The sequence below is a fragment of the Acanthochromis polyacanthus genome, chromosome 15, assembly GCF_021347895.1.
Source record: "Acanthochromis polyacanthus isolate Apoly-LR-REF ecotype Palm Island chromosome 15, KAUST_Apoly_ChrSc, whole genome shotgun sequence".
Lineage (NCBI taxonomy): Eukaryota > Metazoa > Chordata > Actinopteri > Pomacentridae > Acanthochromis > Acanthochromis polyacanthus.
In genome coordinates, this window is record NC_067127.1 from 4,613,281 (window position 1) to 4,631,201 (window position 17,921).

Here is a 17,921-nt window from a genome sequence, read left to right on the forward strand (position 1 = left end):
GCTGTGTTTGTATTTGTTTGAGGGTCAATTTTAATTGAAAATATTCTGATTTCATGACTTAAACTTTATTTTGCTGCCTGCTGAAGCACTCTGTAACTTAAATTTTGAAGAGTGGTCCATAAATAATGACGATAGATCGAGATAGATTTAGTTAAGACTGTGATTTTGAGGCGACAAGATAAGATAAACTTTATTGATACCTCAGTGGAGCCAGAGTCAGCTTTGAAATTAAAATATCTGCATTGGCCCAAAATGAACATTGGCAAGCAGATCACTCCTGTCAGCCAAAAATGTGACGATTTGTTTGAAAAATGTGACATAAAAATAAAAAAGGGACATCTTACATCAAAGTTGTTCTCTGCAATTTGGGGGAAAACAATTTGTGTATTTTAAGAATCACTCAGTATAAATTTTGGCATTGTTCCCGCCAATAAAGGCTTTCATAAGATTTGTCCAATAATATAATATTCTAGATTTACAGAGCACTTTTCAAAATAAAAGTTGCAGAGCGCTTTATGAGGCAGCAAAACAAAAGCCAGTAAATCATAAGTCATAAAATCATCATATTTTACAAGACAAATAAAAGCACAGACAAATAAAAACACAATATTTATCTGTCCATCTAGTAGGGATGATATTGGCATGTCAATGGTAGGTCAAAGGTTTTCAAATAATGTTATCTATCTATCTATCTGTCTGTCTATCTGTCTGTCTATCTTCTTATCTATCTAGATAATAGAATCTGAAGATCCAAACAGGTGTCAGATTAACGGAACAAAGCAAGCAAAGACTCATATGTGTGTTTGGGTTTTTCTTTTCTTTTAAACTTCACGTGTTTTGAAAATTTCTCACCGTCTTCGTCCATCTGTGGCTCTTCCTGCACTTGAGGTTGTGTTTATGAGGTTATTTTTAGTATCTTGTTTATCTTGTGATGTTGACTGACAGCCCCATCAAATGTGCTCTTGTGTGACATAAACAAACTGAAGAAAATATTTTAGAAAATATTCCTCCCAGTGTTGAGATCTCCTTTAGCTCAGATTAAAAGATGACTAAAAACGTCACAAAATATCTCTAAGTCAAAAAAAAACTAAGATCCTGACCAACAAACAGAGCTGATGTTGTTGATTTGTTATATATGTGACTATATCCCTAAATAAAAGAAGAAATGAGGTGGACGCTCACACTTTTGCAGCATTGTCCTTTAAATAATTCCACCAAGAAGGAGAGTGATGGAGTCAGAGGACGTGAGCTGAACCCAGTCCAGATGGTTTGGGATGAGATGGAGCACAGAGTGAAGGCAGAAACTCCAACAAGCGCTCAGCATCTCTGGAAACTCCTTCAAGACTGTTGGAAAACCACTTCATGAATTTCACTGGATTTTGGTTAATTTTTTACGACAATGCTCTTAAGAGAATATTAGAAGTTTTACTGATATATATGTAATCACTTTAGACATTTTTAGGATTTTTTTTGTAAGATTTTTACTCATTTTTGAAAATATTTACAAGAATTTTCTTGCCAAATTTGGGTATTTTTTAAAATAATATTTTTTAAGGAAAACTTTTAAGGAATTATTGGAATTTTCTTCCTGAAGGTTTTGCAAATTTTCAGAAATTTGGGGGAATTGTTTGGCTCGAATTTTGGATCGAATTTTTCGATTTTTTCAGACAAAGAAACTAAGTTTTTTTTGGTGCCTGTAAATGAAGACAACAGGAGGGTTAAAAGAAGGGTTCACAGCGGTCTCAGGACCAGGGCCTTCTTTAGAGGAGACTGTGAGATCCCACACAGAAAAACAGCCTTCAGACAAAACGCTCTTTCTGTAAAGATCAGTAAGATCTGGAAGAGTCTTCTACTCTCCTTAAGGGAGCGTCCCACGTTACTAACCTTCAAAACTCACCTTAAACAGTGGTTGAAGTCAACCAGTGTTGTGACCACTGACCTTTTACTTCTTGTGTACTTTTTGTAATGTGCTTTTATTGTGACCTATTGCCCTATGTTTCACTGTTATGTCTTCTTTCTGTTTTTCTTTTTTACCTGCTTAGGGACTGAGGATGTAAATCAGCATTGTTGCTGTAATCCGCTATATTTCTGTCCATTGCTGTCTAAATAAACGTTCATTAATGTGCACTGTCTCTATATAAAGAAAGAAATAAACATGTTTTGACTTATTTCACCTTTAAGATAAGATAGTCCTTTATTACCTCCCACATCAGGGGAAATTTCCAGTGTTAGAGCAGCAAAGTCTTTCAGAGCAACACTAACCATATGTGCAGTAAAGATAATTATAATAACAATAATATATACAATATATACAAGAATGAAAAATTAATAAATACAGTATTAGTACACTATAAGTGGCATCAGCTTCAAGTGGTTTGTGGAATAAAAGTAACTGTGAAAGTGCAGAAAATGCCAGCAGTGCAAGGAATTGTTGTGCAGATTTTACCATGGTTTAATATTTTGTTTACTACATAATTCCAAATGTGCTTGTCGTGGTTTCTCTGGTGTCCATGAAGTGCAGATGTTGAAGCAAACGTTCGGTGACACTGACTTGCTTAATAATAATTTTATTATAAGGAAGAACAGCATCAGGTCAGATACTACATGTTCATTCATGGTTTGTTGTTTTCAGTGAGAATCTGCAATGTAAATAGTCGTGAAAATAAAGAAAGACCATTAAATGAGCTGGTTAGACTGGTAGTGTATATATACATACTATATATATATATATATATGTATGATCTTTATATGGATCTTTTCTTGTGTGATCTGGGTTGCCATCTTGTGGCAGCTTAACGTGGTGCATCATCATTCTATCATTTTCTGCCTTTTCTCTCCATTTATGCTCACCTCTCTCCACCCACCTGCCCAGTCCGGTCCAGACCTACCTGTTGTAATCCTTCACCTGGAAACTCAACATTACCACTAAAACATCTGTCCTGGGCGTCAGGACGGAGGAGAAAGTGTCTCCCCTTCGTGTTTCTCCTGCGTGTTTCCTCGGTGTGTAATATGACACAGTCAGCTGGGCTGGGCCTGATCCAGCCTCTGTAACAAGCCCAGCCCTTCAGGTCCTGAACCTGGTTGACGGCTTGCATTTCACTCTCGGGTGGGGCTGACGCTTTTATCTCCTCTCCACACCTCAGACGCTCACATTCAGCTCTGCGCAAAGACGCACGCCACACCGGGACGGACTAGGAACTCTCCCCGCCGCTCGTCCTTCTCTCTCCGCCGCTCCAAGCACTCCGATCGTCGGTCATGTTCCGCTGTGGGATCGCCTACCCTCGATGCAGGTGGATCGTGCCCCTGCTGCTGGTCTTCGCCATCATATTTGACATTATCGCCATCGCCGCGCAGTCGGGATGGGTCGAGGACGAGGACGCCAAGAGTCACTACGCCAGTATGTGGGATCAGTGCCGAGGCAGGAATGACAACTGGGACTGCAAGTCACTCATGGAGCACTGTAAGTGTCCGATTATACACCTCACACCACACATGAAACATTATCCAAAGATAAGAAAGACAATGGATCGATCAGAGTAGAGGCTCATGAGTCAGTGTCTGAGAAATCCAGCATAGCGCAACCTGAGGGAGTCGACCTCTGAGAAAGTCCAGCAGCAGGCTGAGGGAGGAGGAGGAGGAGGAGGAGGAGGAGGAGGGAGGCCTGGTATCCAGCCACAGGCAGTCAGGCACAATGAACTTTGCTCACCACTGTGATTAACTCCTCTTTTATCATCTGAAGCAGAAAGAAACACAGAAAGAAAGGAGGGAGGATTCATGCAAATGGCGCACAAAAACTCCTCCAACGTCCTCCAAAAGTTATCTTTAAATTCTCAATGCCAGGAGAAATAGTTCTTCAGATATTGACAGATTCTTACATTAGTTTGTTTGTGAACATCAAGAGACAAAAACCAACCTTAAAAGCACAACCTGTAGTGTAGTTAAAGACACAGATGGAAGAAGACGAAGAAGTTTAACAGCAAAAAAACCAACAACTCTACAACACATTTTTTTAACATGTTTTATTTTTTCCTGCTTAATAAATACAGAAATACTTTAGTTATTTATGTTTTTTCTTTGTAACAGACACATTTGCAGACCACAAATACAAAATAACCCAAAAAGACCTTCTCTAGTGCATTAAGAGCCACAGATCGAAAAAGACAGAAGAAAAAAATTCCAAATACATGAAGTTTAACAGCAAAAAAACCAACAACTCTACAACACATTTTTTTAACATGTTTTATTTTTTCCTGCTTAATAAATACAGAAATACTTTAGTTATTTATGTTTTTTCTTTGTAACAGACACATTTGCAGACCACAAATACAAAATAACCCAAAAAGACCTTCTCTAGTGCATTAAGAGCCACAGATCGAAAAAGACAGAAGAAAAAAATTCCAAATACATGAAGTTTAAAAGCAGAAAAACAAGCAAGCATCTTTATTCCTTTAATCTGGCACCTGTTTGTATCGTCTTAGCCTTACATAATCCTTTAACGAGAACTGATAAGGTCATGAGAGCAATATTGTGATGAATTCAAACTGCTATTATGCCACAGATCAGGTTATAAAGTGTTTCTGTAAACATTTCAGCTCTGAAACCTTGATCACTGTGTCACTAAGCGCTCGCTCAAACAGAATTGCCAGTTTTCTCTCTATAATATAATATTATGAGGCCTTGACCTCATACTGTCATGAGGTGACTTCAGTTGTGAATTGCTGCTATATAAAGACCTACTACTGCTGGAAGATGATCTTCTTTAACCTGATTTCATAGTAAATAGTGATTTACTATGAAGTCTGTTTCATATTAGGCTGATTCAAATATATCAACATTTTCAGTGCAGCTCCATTCATGTCTCCATTTCTGCTGCATTGTGAAAAAGCAGAGCATGCAGCAACTAATTTGAGCTAATTCTAATAAAAAAAAACTCAGAGATCAGACCTTTGTGCTCAGGTCTAGTTTGTTTAAACATTGCACAGACACATTTATGGGTCTAGGTTCAAGCTCTAACACTGAATTTCCTGCTTTTCGGTGAATTTCTATGCATTTTCTGTTCCAGTTTGTGGTGCAAATCACTTTATTTATCTAAAGGAAAACACACAGTTCAAGCACATTGGGCAAACGTCACAGCAGCTTTTGAAAACAGAAATCCTCGGCTTCTTTCATGCTTTATTCATGGGGACAAATGCAAATCTACACCTCCGTGGAAGGTTCAGATAAACCTCATTCCTCTAAAGCTGCTCGACTTTATGCGCCGAGGGCAAACGTGCACAAGCAAAACACATATTCTGAATATTTGAAGTTGTTTTTGACCCACATTCCCAAAAAAGCAAATGAGGGGCAGATTTCAAGATGGCTGTCAGTCAGACGTGTTCCCTCAGATGTGGATTTTTAAAGAGGGGCTGATTTATGAGGTTTTCCGTGAGCGCAGAGGTCCAGCAAAAGACGCACAAGTCGCTCAAACACACGGAGATCAATGAGTACGAACAGAACCGGCTTGTGTTCTCCTGCTCAGGTTGTATTTTTGTTGTTCCACACCCTCAGTCGCTAACAAAGGCAGCACTGTAGCTCTTATCAGACTCCGTGGAGGTCGTCGTCTGGTTTGGCTAATGGCATGCGGCTCCATGTTGGGATCTGCAGCCTGTTCAAGCTCACTGAGACGGGCTAAAAAAACTCCCCTAGGTTCAAATTCTGTTGTAGTTCTCTGCACAAAACTTGCACTTGTTGCATATTACTGCTTAGCGGTGTGAATTCTCCTGCAGAGGCTCAATATTTCTGTTTATTGACTACCAGATAGAGCATATAAACTCATCCTGAATCCCAACCTCAAGTCCAGATCTGCTGTTAAGTAGATTGACTGTAACATGTGAGATAAGATAAGTAAATAAAGTTACATAACTTGAGAATGAGTGCAGTGCCTCATGGAAAAGCAGTAGGATTTGAGAGAGTTACATTACTACAAGTGAACATCATTTTGTGAAAATAAGGCAAGAGTTAAAAAGTAAGAAGTGATATTAGCTGTAGAAATTGTTGTCAGTTGTATGAAAGCATCCTCATAGTAAAATGGCTCATCTTTTTTGGGAAGTCACTTAAAAATGTGTATTTTTGTGCTTCATTGCGTGCATTTTGTGCCTGTATGCTGCTCGAATTGCAGCTGAAATGATTAGAGAAAATAAATTGGCAACTATTTTTGGGGATAAAAAAGTGAAGCAAAGGAGGATTTTCATGAATATTTTTTGGGGTTTTGACCTGTTAATCAGACCAAACATCCAATTTAAGGCAACAGTTTGTGATCTAACACGCTCTGATCAGCGTTTTAACTGTATTTTTCTGTCTAATATTAGCTAAGTGAGAAAATAATTGTTAAATACATGGTGAAAATATTCAGGAGTGCTACTTTAGATGAAGGTTTGCTATGAATGTGCTCGAGTCTGCAACAGAAGCAATCATCAGCGTGAACTAAACGCTCATTACAGTAAAAACTCGCTGTTGTTTTCACGTCTGACTCTCATTATCTGAGGACTGAAAACAGAAGCTGCTGTCTTTGCTCGTCTTGTTTGAAGTAGGTTCGCTATTTTCTCTGAAGTGCTGGCCTCCTTTAGTCTCAGTAGGGTGGAATTAGCTAAACAAAGGACTGCTGGGTGCTTGGAGGATACATTCTTGCCCTGTTGTTCCTCCGGCCAAAATACTTTGGGAGGGAATGTTCCGAAAACCGAGGAAACAAATGTGAGCGGTGCGTACAGAAGCAGGATGTTGAAAGCACACTCCCTCCAGAGCGTTCAGGCCTTTTCTTTGTGTAGACAGGACGACTGTATTCCCAGCTGCTTTCACGTGGACAGCATGAGTAAACGTGTTTCTGTGCTTTGGTGCGTCATCGGGGAAACGTATGGGAATCAGATAATCAGCGGTTTAATGTGAATCATGACTCGGGTTGCCAAGGGTTGGGCAGTGTGGCGCAACTTTGTGAAGCCTTTTAATGCTGTTGAGTGCGTTATATCATCCATTTGCAAGATTGCAAAAGGATTAGCAGCACAGCTTTAAGGCGACGTCTGCGTTTTTTTGCGTCACTTTTGGTGAAATGCCTTGAATTAAACCTTTAATTCTTTCCTGGTATGAATGCAGAAACATTCTGACTGAAAAGTGACAAACTGCATCGATTGAAAGCACAAAGAATCACAGTTCAGATGGTGTAAATCATTTTAGGATTCCAGCAGCAGCAGCTCCTTTACTCCAGTACAGTGTTGTGTACGGCTGCACATGCTGAAACATCATGTGCAGCGAAATCTTCACCAAGCAGGTAGATTTTCTGTGCTATGAGTTCAAACACTGGTGCTGTGTTTCCAGTTGCAGCTCCGCTGGTTGGGCAGTTGTCCCATTAAAACCCTTTCAAGGAGAGCGCAGGGAATCGAGCTGATCCCTGCTGCCTGTGTGAAAGACTTCCAAGAGGTTTGACGAAAATTATCTACGACTGTAAGACCAGATCTGAAGGTTCAAAAAAGTCTGCCTGTTTGTAGAACTAACACATTTGTCAGAGGTTAGAGGGAAAGTCAGCATGTGTTTAGAAACGCAGCAGTTAGAAATAGATTCCTGGGTGCATGTAGTGATAATTTAACAGTTTAAAAATTGTATTAAAGCAGCCCGATGCCTTCAGGTTTGATCAGAGGAGGGAAACAGATGTTGAGCAGCTGGTTGGCGTCAGGTAGGAGTGACTGGGACAGGCAGTTCTAGAGCTCACCGATGACACATCCAATAATTTCACATTGTGTATTAGATACAGAACATTCTTTAAAAACACACAAACAAACCCACAAGTAAACGGTGAAAAAACATGAAACTGTAAAAGACAGGGGCCTGGCAGAGAATGGTGCAGCTACAGCATTATTTTTTGCATTTATCCAATTATTTATTAGTAAGTCTTTGGATGAGTTTTCCTAGCAAACACCAATTGTAAATACACCAAATAGAAAGCAGAGAACACAGGTCTTTTTAGGAAAAAAATCTAAATATTTGTTCCTTTAACCCATAAGAACCCAGACCCATTTTTCCTTAAAGGACTTAATGAGTTAAGATCAGACATAAAGCTTTACAAGGAAGAGACTGGGGCACTCAAAGTGCTTGTTACACTAGTGTCACCGTGGGTTCTTATGGGTTAATACCTAAACCGAGTTGTGTGGAGACTCTCTCTGGGAAAAGTAAGAGCAGATAAAGAGGCAGGTTTTAACAGGCAGAATAATGTTCCTCCACGGTTCCATTGAGGCCATCTGAATCTGGCAGTGATGAATAAAAAAAAACAACACAACACCAGGGGCAGATATCTGACATTAGCATGTAGCCGGTTAGACAATGTATCGATTCATCAGACTGGAGGGAAATAGGTTCAAGACAAACTAGTTAACCCTCTGAACTCCACATAGTTTCTGTTCATGTTTTTACCCACTGGAAGCTCATTTTTCCTGCAGTATGAAGTCCTAAACTCTATGGAAACAGCATAGCCATGACTAGAGAGACCTCAGAATGTCCAAAAGACAAAAAAAACAACAACGAAGCAACGTTTCAAATCCATAAATTGCATTCAAAGTTAAATGTAAGGTTGAATTTCTTAGATGATTAATTTGACACAAGCTTTAGCAAATCCAGAAATAACATTTATGCACACAGCCTGCAGTTCAGCCTAGAAGTCCCAGACTTTTTATCACATGACTGATGGTTGCAGCTCAACATCGGTACTCAGTCGTGCCGAATAATGCAGAATTCTTTGTTGTGTTTATTTTTGGCAGATGTTTAAATGGGACATGTAGATTGAAATGATTTTGATGAAAATCCCCATTTTATGCTGAGATTTGGTCAATTTTCCATCTGCATGTTTAGTTCACTGACCGTCAGAAAGTTTAAAGATATATATTTCTTTGTTTTTACAGTTTCTGCCTCTGATAAAGACTGTAATTTTGGCAATTCTTGAAAAAGATAACATGTCTTTCAAATCTGTTGGTGGGTTTTGGGGCTCAGAGGGTTGAGGGTTATTTCTGGGAGCTAAAGCAGCCTCCAGGACTTCAAGAACTTTGAATTTAAAACCAGTGAGGGACCTTTCTTTGATTTGTCGGTGAATTTTGCACATTATGACTTGAAAGTGAGCCCAGCCTGGGTGTTATTAGCACAGTGTAAGTGTATAGAAGTAATCTAAATGCTGTTTTTGGAAGATAAATTCCTGTTTAGTTTACTAGTTTACGAGCCCAAACATCACCGCATAATTTCATCGATTTTGTGAAGGACACTCGATCTTTACTGGATCTTTGCAAATTAAAAGTGCAGATTTGTGCTTTTTTTATTGTGAGGAAAACAATTATTGCTCTCAAGAGAAATAGTGTGACTAAAATATTATATGAAGAAAGCTGATTTCTGTCATTGTAAGACAGTTTTAACAGTTAATCAACAATCGTTCATGTGCGATGTTACTGTGCTGTTTAGCTAATCATACCCGTTCGTATGTTGATGAGGAATCATCTAATTCCTCATGCAGAGAATTAAGAGAACTGTGAAGCCATGTCAGTGTGCAGCTGGTTTATAGTCTACATATTTGTTGTATTTTTAAAAACAAGTTTTGTAGTAGCACCATATCACTTTTTGAACATTTTCTCTTAGTTTCAGTTAAATGTTAAGATTTTTGCTTCTTGAACTGTGGATTCGAGTCTCTCTCCTTCACATGAATACTTTAAAACTGCAGTAATGTTCAGTTTATGATGTTGAAGCTCAGGATAAGTCTGAACTCAGTCATCTAAATTCAACGTGACCGTGTCTGAGAGTCCGCTGTGGAGTTAAAGAGGAACAGAGTGTGGTTTGGGAGCCTGACTGCCAGTTAGCATTACGGTGAGTGTGGGAGAAGATTGAACCTGTCCAACTAGTCTGATGTGTGCATGTTGAGAGAATTGCCTCTGGCTGAGGCAGGTAGGGCTTTACCTGAAGGCACACACACATACACACACACGGTTGTGAATAATTTAAGGTGTTGGCTGATCCAGTATCAGTGAAGTGGGTGTAACAGTGTGTTGAAAGTCCACACAGTGACACACAGTTTGGTGTCAGAATATATAAATATCTTTGGATTAGTTTCAAAAATCTTTGTGTGACTGATCATCATGCTGCATGCTTGCATGAACCTTAATACTTATCATTTATTTTAATCCTAGATGCATGTGAAACCTGTTGAGAACACTGAACAGGCTTCTCTGCACACAACAGCAGCTTTTTATGACATTTTGTACAAAGAATGAGCCGCTCTGAGCATCTGTCAAGACAGTTTTCGTGCCAAAAATCAAAAATCACACGCAGGCGGTGTACGTTTTCTGCTCCGCGTTCGTTATAATTACACGTCGTGTCTTGAGACGTCACAGAAGAAGTGAAGTTTTGCTGAGGGTGTGGCGGGCGTGTCGCCTTCGTTCCTAAAGTTGGCTTCTCACTAACTTTACTTTTGCTGTCATGAGTTCAAGCCGTCAGCGGTGAGAAAATATTCTTTAGAGCTGCAGTAGTGACTAAACACCGTGTTGTCATGTTGCACAATAAACATTTCTTTTGCCAGCAATCTGTACACAGATCAGTCACAAATAAGTCACAACGAATGTTTTACTTCAGTGATACATAAAGTACAATATAATAAGCAGTTACTTCTTTAATTATGGGATTCTGTACAAGGGTGTTGGTTTGCTTTGAAGTTAGAATGGAGATAAGAGTAAAAGAAGGAAAGAAACCATCTAAAGTAGTGATCTGCTGATTGTAAAATCATTAATCTGTAATATTATATGCCATTGACATCTTTAGAATGGCGTCAGATGTTCATTTGTAATTTGTAAATACAAATAAATGATATTAAAAACAAATCCAGCTTCAATAAATCCTGTGTAGAATTGTAAAAACGTTGCCTAATAAAGCAGAGCAGCCTGACAGGCGAAACTCAGGGCACCGGAAGTCCATAAACTCAGCGTACAGTAAAAACTGAAGGTGACTGAGATGCAAACAGTTTTATCAGCTGAGATCGTCTTCCATCTGGACTGTGGTGTTTGGACAGTTCGAATTTAACATTTAGGGGGAAAAGTGAGAAAATAAACTTGGAAAATATAAAAGTTGTGCTCTTTTTTGGTGTGCAGTTTCAGGATCGACATTTTTCGACTGGTACTGAAAAGTTTACACAGCCTTATCTGAGTTTACAAGCTTGATGCTAATTATAATTTTTCCTGTTGACCTCCAGCTTGGGCCCAGGCAGTGGCTGCTCTGATGATCATTGGCCTCCTCATCCTCATCCTCGCCTTCATCCTCTCCGTTCTGGCCATGTGCAACCTCAGCATCGGCATGCTGCCAGTCGTAGGAGTGCTGCTGATCATTGTTGGTAAGTAGACGCACACAAACACCCACTTTCTGTGTCTGTGATCACCAACACATCTGGACTTTAATTAAACAGATTGAAATGGAGCCGGTAGAAAAATACCAGAACATTTTTTAAAATTAGCTCCGACTACACTGACAGCAACACTCGGCATAAATGACTAAATAAGCTGAAAATAATCATCTGTACAGTGCATTTTGTTCCGTCTTTAAAACACAGAGTATTCGGTGGGTTCAAAGGATCAACACTGACATTAAAATAAAACAGAATGTTTTACTAAACCCTGGTGGCATCAAGTAAGCTTTTCCACTCATGAGTGTTTTGATCTGAGCCCGTGAAGCCGCCTAACCGGGACGTTATTTCTGGATTTCTAATTTAATTTCCAAATAAAGTACAACTACAACAGTTAAAATTCTGGCACATAAGCTGCTTCATTCTATTCAAAAGCAACAACTGTGAACTTTTTAAGTTTTTAAAATCTGATTTTGAGAGCAGCAAACACTAAAATCTACCTTTTTACTGAGCAAAACAACTTTCCAAACAGCATTAACAAAAACTTCTACCTCAGTAAAATATTCAAAAAGGCCACAGTTGAAATCAAATTTCACTACTTCAGTTTTTGCCACATTTTGCTACAAAAAAACAAATTAATCAGTACTTTATTTGCAATTTGGTTCTCCCATTCTTAATCTTTTCGCTTTCTTAATCTTTTAATGTAGCTTTTTTATTATTTGTAATGTCTCAGCTGAAAAATCTGCTTGTAAAATTGACTCATTAAGACTTTAAAACTTATCGAAACCCCTTTAATGCATAAGGCGTCATTGTTCTGGGTGTCAGCAGACTGGGAAGGATTAGACATTAAGGTGAGCCAGAGAAACAAAAGTTTACAGTATGAATAAAAAGGGATGAAAGTAGATGATAATAAACTGCGTCTTTCTTGAGAAGGGGTGGATCATACATGGGAGGGACGGAGGATAACATGACATATGGCTTCCACAGAAAAATGAGTCAAGATGATGACGATATGTGCGAATTTGATGCAAGTTTATCTGACTCACCCCATCCAAAAGAGACTCTGAGATCAGGAACAGACACACAATCATCCAGGTTATCACTAACAGACAAGCAGGTGAAACTGCCAGTTGTGATTCGCATCGACTGCCGTGTCGATTTTAAATGTGCCAGAGGGAGTTTTAAGTAGTTAGAACTTGTTTCACGCCGTTGCAGGTTCTGAGAAGGTGTCGCAAATGACTCAGTAGGAAAAAAAAGCGGAGAGAAAATTCCTACACAGACCATAAGAACACTTCCAGTAGTCCCTCTTTAGTGCTTTTATCTTATCAACACAACAATTCTCTGTCTGTGATCTCTGGAGGATATGAACAATCAACATCATTGTTCCAAACGTGTCACAGCAGCCTTCTTATGCCCTTTACGTCTATTTTTTCCCCCTTAAGTGTCCTTAAAGAGGGGTGATCTGACAGCATCACAGGTAGAATAATCTCTATGGGCTTGTTTTTAGCTCTTAAATGAAGCTATATGATGTTTTCACCAAGTCAAGTTGTGTTTATGGCTGCAAAGTGCCACAAAATGGAAATATTGTTGTTCTTTGTTTATTTTTCATGCACTTTTCCAACTTCACTTCAATATAATAACCACTTCTGCAAAATACTTGTTGTTTTCTCAATATTTTCAGTTATTTAAAGTCACATGGAGATTTTACTGACACATGGTGGTTGGAACGGACTTAGATTTGTTTTCCAGAAAGTTTGGCACTAACCCTTTAAACTCAGGGTGCCAAAATTAAACTGCAAGATTTTAGGTGACGCTCCTCAGTTTCTTACTTGGCCTCCACAAGATGCTTTTCGTAACATTCGGACACCAAATGAAACCACAGCTGCCTGGAAGGCTGGAAAATGCACTTAACAGTCTAAACCCTACACTGGAAAATAGCCAGCCATGATTTGTAGAAATAGGCGAAAACAAAGGAAATGCAAACCTTTAACTCCTCTAACGTTTAATAGTTACAAACTCCTGAGAGATAAAGCGGATAAAGCAAAAAAATAAAATAAAAATTAGCAATTATTGGTGTGTTTCTGAGTTTGTGTTGAGACGTAGGGAAGAGATCGAGTCGCTCTGACTGTGCTTGAGGGGGCAACAGCTAAAGCAAAATAGTTGTGAAATTCCTTTTTATCTTTCTGATATTTTTGGCAATTATTCTGTGACAGGAAACTACACAGAATAGCAAATGAGAGTGGAGCGTTTCTGGAGAATAATTGTGTGGAAACTGTGACAGGCAGCGATCAGTGCCAGGGCTGATGTGTTGATGTAACTCTTGCACACTCTTGTGAAGGTATTTTCCACACCCTGCTGTCAGTGTCGGTGGGATACACGACTGACTGAGCATGTCGCCTTTCGTTTTTGCTTGTTTTCTGTAATGGTTTTATAGCAAACGGCTTGTCATTCGGGTGTTTATTTATGCACAAGTTGTAATTTTACTAGTTCTCTGATTAATCTGATAGATACTGTGTCTTGTTCTCTGGAAGCAAAATGTTGTTATCACCTTTCAGTGTAGTTTTCCATGATATCTAGAATAAATAGTCACATTGTTTAACTGAAGGGAGCGAACCTCAAGTAGTTTTGCATGTAGCGTTACCTATGTACTTATAAATCTTCATATAAAAATGAGAGAGGAAAAAACTTGTTCTGCACAGTGATATAGAGTCCATTCATCTTAATGGTGTTCTATTTTAACTTTCTGAGCCTCTACCAGAGTGTTTTTTGCTTCTCATTAAAGTCTTCCACCTCTATGGAAACGGCACAACGATGTTTACAAGTAGAGAGAAGTGAAAAGTGTCCTCTGTGCTGTAGGACAAAGGGAGAGTTAAATAACACATGAAAAAAGAAAAATAATTAATGCTGGGTTTATTTTACAAAAATATAGAAACCTAGAATCAAGTGCCCATGTGTGTTTCAAGTCCTGGGAAAATAAAAAGTTTTTATTTGTTTCCATACTTGTCTCTAATCTCTGTGTAAACACTGCATGCAGTTCAGCCCAGTTCGTGGGAAATATGATTTGTTTTCACTAGACTGTTAGTCACAGCAGAGTCACTAATGGCTTCACAGCTGCATCCACTAATGCAGAATTTTTTGATTACATTAGAAATTGATTCCTGCGAAGTGTTGAATTTTGGCAAATTTTTGAAGGAAACATGTCGTATGACAGGATTTTGAGAAACTCTGACTGGAAAGTTAAAAATCCATCACGTCTTTTTGTTTTCCTAGTTTCTGGCTCTGGTTAATGTTGTCATTTTAGTGATTACTAGTATTTATTTTATTTTACTTTTTAGGTAGATGACATGTCTTTCAAACCTGTTGATGGGTTTTGGGGTTCAGAGGGTTAAACACTGATTTTTGGGAACAGTTTTGGTTTTTCATCAAACATTTCAGTCTCTGTTGCTTTATTTGTGCTCTTTTGTGTGGTGTGAAGTGTTTTGGAAGGGGAAGAGGTGAAGTCGAGTGTTTTTTTTAACACAAATCACAGTTTAGTGTCATTAAAAACCTGTTCCTCCCTTGTATCAACTTGTTGAGCTGTCGAACGGATCACTCAAACCTTGTTCACCTCTTTGCCTCTGCAGTGATTCTCCAGGTCATCGCTCTGATCGTCTACCCCGTCAAGTTCAACGACCTGATCTTCGAGGGTAACTACTACTACACCTGGGCCTACGGCTTCGGCTGGGGCGCCACCATCCTCTCCCTCGGCTGCGCCATCCTCTTCTGCTGCCTGCCGCGTTACGAGGACGAGCTGACCGGCAACGCCAAGATCAAATATCTGTATTCCTCCGCCTAAAGACCAAAAAAGCAAAAAAAAAAAACCTGCACACACCACCCAGTTACAGCCATTTCCACTTTTCACTCTGGAGCTGGATCTGCGCTGGCCGTTGAACATTCTCACACTGTCCCATTTCACCAAAGATCACGATGGCTTAGCTCAGATAATTCGGGTTCAGCGGTGGGAAGCCTCTCATCCGTCATCCTGGGAGTGAAGCAGAGCGGGATTCTAGCTGGAGTGGACTGTGACTGGAGGTTGCTTTAAATGTACAAACCTCTATTTTAGATTAAGTCGGCATCTTCAGAAATGTTTTTTACCATTTTTTTCCCCACATATTCCTCAATTTATCTGTACTTTTAAACCGTCAATGCAAAAATCACCCAAGTGCGCTTAACTCAAAGGAGGTTATTAGGTGTTAAAGAAAACAAACACAGCTTTCACCGGGATTTATCTCTGTAGATAAGCAATCTGAAATCTTTTTTGCACAGGCTGGAAGATGAATCATCATCATTTGGTTTTGTCCTGTGTTTTATAATCAGTTTTTTTTTTTTCGTATGTTGTTGTGCATAAAGGGAGAAGGAAGCAAAGGTTTGGACTCAGAAGCTGAATGTAATCTATACATAGACAGAAATGTACATGTAGTTTGAACAGTCGTGTTTGCACCTTTTTTATGCGTTTTCTTATCTGCTGTTTGTCTCCAGAGTTTTGTATTCTTATTATTACCAAAGGGGGTGTCAGTGTGGGAGTTTGCCGTGCTGTCTTTGGACGCGTTGTGAACGCTATTAATAATACATGAGTAAACGTGTGGCGTGACGCTCGATGTGATACGGAGGAAGATGAGGTGGAAGAGGGAAGCAAAGTTAAGATGAATTTCCACTGAGCTTCAAAGTTAAAACGCACTCTTACTCAAAAATGTTCTCGACTACTCGGTTTTTCCATTTTCCAATTTGATCAAATGATTTTTTTTATTCCCCTAAAGAAAACAGTTATTTTAAAACCTGTAAATGAGTATTGTGACATTTTCAAGATGGCCTTGTTTAATAAATGATGTCAAAAATTCGGTTTAAAGGGAACAATTTAAATTTAGAATGTACTTCTGTGTGTTTAGAGGGAAGGTTTCATCATTTTTCAGTCGCAGAGAGACAACCAAACATATTTTCGAGGGTCTGATGATGCTAATTTGGCCGACCGTGTGCTGGTTTGTTGAGATACTGAGGCCAAGTTGTAAAATCTTCTGACCTGCTGCGGTTAAAACCTGTGCCTTAGCTTCTTCCTCTTTTTCTTCAGCGTTGTGTTGTTGAAACCTCGAATGTTCGATCCATCTGGTCATTCTGGTTTTACGGAGTCTTTTCATGCCCAAACAAGATCAAATGACTTTATTTAATTAAATGAAAGAGTTCTAAAGAGAGTTAGAATGATAAAAGAGACTTGACAGCTGTTTTCCATTCCATAATCCAACTTATGCTTTAATGACGTGACCTGGATTATTTTAGGTTGTTGGCACAGCAAATGTCTGCCTAAATAACCTCCTGTGATTTTATCATTTTAACCGATAATCTGTTCAGATTCAGGCAGTTTTACACTTGAAGAAGCTACACTGCATGTCACAGAGGTCGAGATGGAAACGTGCTTTGACTTGTGGGGATGAGTCTCTGTTTTCAACGCCAGCATTTTAAATCTTTACTCTACTATAGGGAATGTCTCATTGGAAATTCCAGCTGGTTTTCTGCTGTAGTATGAATTATTTTTTGTAGTCTGTGTATTTTTATGCAATAAAGAGTTTGTTTTATTTGAAGATGTTGCTTTTTCTTGGGGCAGTTTGATTAAAAATGCAGCAGAACTGTTTATGTCCAGGCTGGGAGGGAGCATAAAGCTGGAGGAAATGCCAAATGTGGGATAAAGAGGATCAAGTTTGCTATGGTTAACAGGAAGTAAACATAAAAGTATCATTCACAAATCAAATCACATTGGTGTAAATCATTAATCAGGCCTAAAGTTCAGTTACAGTCTTTATGCAAATAATGTTCCCGGTTGTGTTTACGCTCACAGACGTTGCTAGCCAACACACCCGCATGCACAAATGCAAAAATTCTGAGGAACGCAGTCAATAAAAAACACAAAGATCCGCAGATGTGAGTCATAAATTATGACATGCAAACAGCCAGAGAGCCACACCCAGAGACAGAGTGAGAATTAGACTTCGCTCAGCAAGTCCTGACAGCTCTGGTTTCTCTGCGAAATGGGTGGAGAGACAAAGGAGTGTACAGGAGAAGAGAAGGGGGATGGAAAGAGAGAAAATGACATGAGGGTGAGACATATGTTGAACGTAAGGGAAAGTGAATGAAGCAAGAAGAGAAAAAAAGATGAAACACTTCAGGGGTCATCAACGTACCAGTGACAGTTTCACAGTGTTATCGATCGCTTACAGTATTCAGCCACGTTTTTGTTTCTGTCACTTTCCTTTGCATTAAATCACAGAGTGGAAAACTACTGCTCATGCCACACCTCAACACAAGATTTCTCTTTTAGCAACTCAAAACGAACACACAACAAAACCAGTTCAACTCGGACCACTCAAAACACTCAAACACGGCTCTTTACACCAAATTTCACCACTAAGTAAATCAAAAACATGACAGTATTATCACGCACAAACTACCACAAAAGGAAAAATTTCAATGATTAACTAAATATTTTGCAGGTAATATTAGAGTT

At 39.0% G+C, this 17,921-nt stretch overlaps 1 protein-coding gene across 1 annotated transcript; it reads left to right on the top strand.

Annotated features, from left to right (window-relative positions):
- The first annotated feature begins 2,854 nt into the window (after positions 1 to 2,854).
- On the top strand, positions 2,855 to 17,001 carry perp (p53 apoptosis effector related to pmp22). The gene is made up of 3 exons (XM_022205053.2): positions 2,855 to 3,460; positions 11,243 to 11,380; positions 15,013 to 17,001. The coding sequence occupies exons 1-3, from the start codon at positions 3,256 to 3,258 to the stop codon at positions 15,222 to 15,224; spliced, it is 555 nt and encodes a 184-aa protein (XP_022060745.1). The 5' UTR covers positions 2,855 to 3,255; the 3' UTR covers positions 15,225 to 17,001.
- Positions 17,002 to 17,921: the final 920 nt, after the last annotated feature.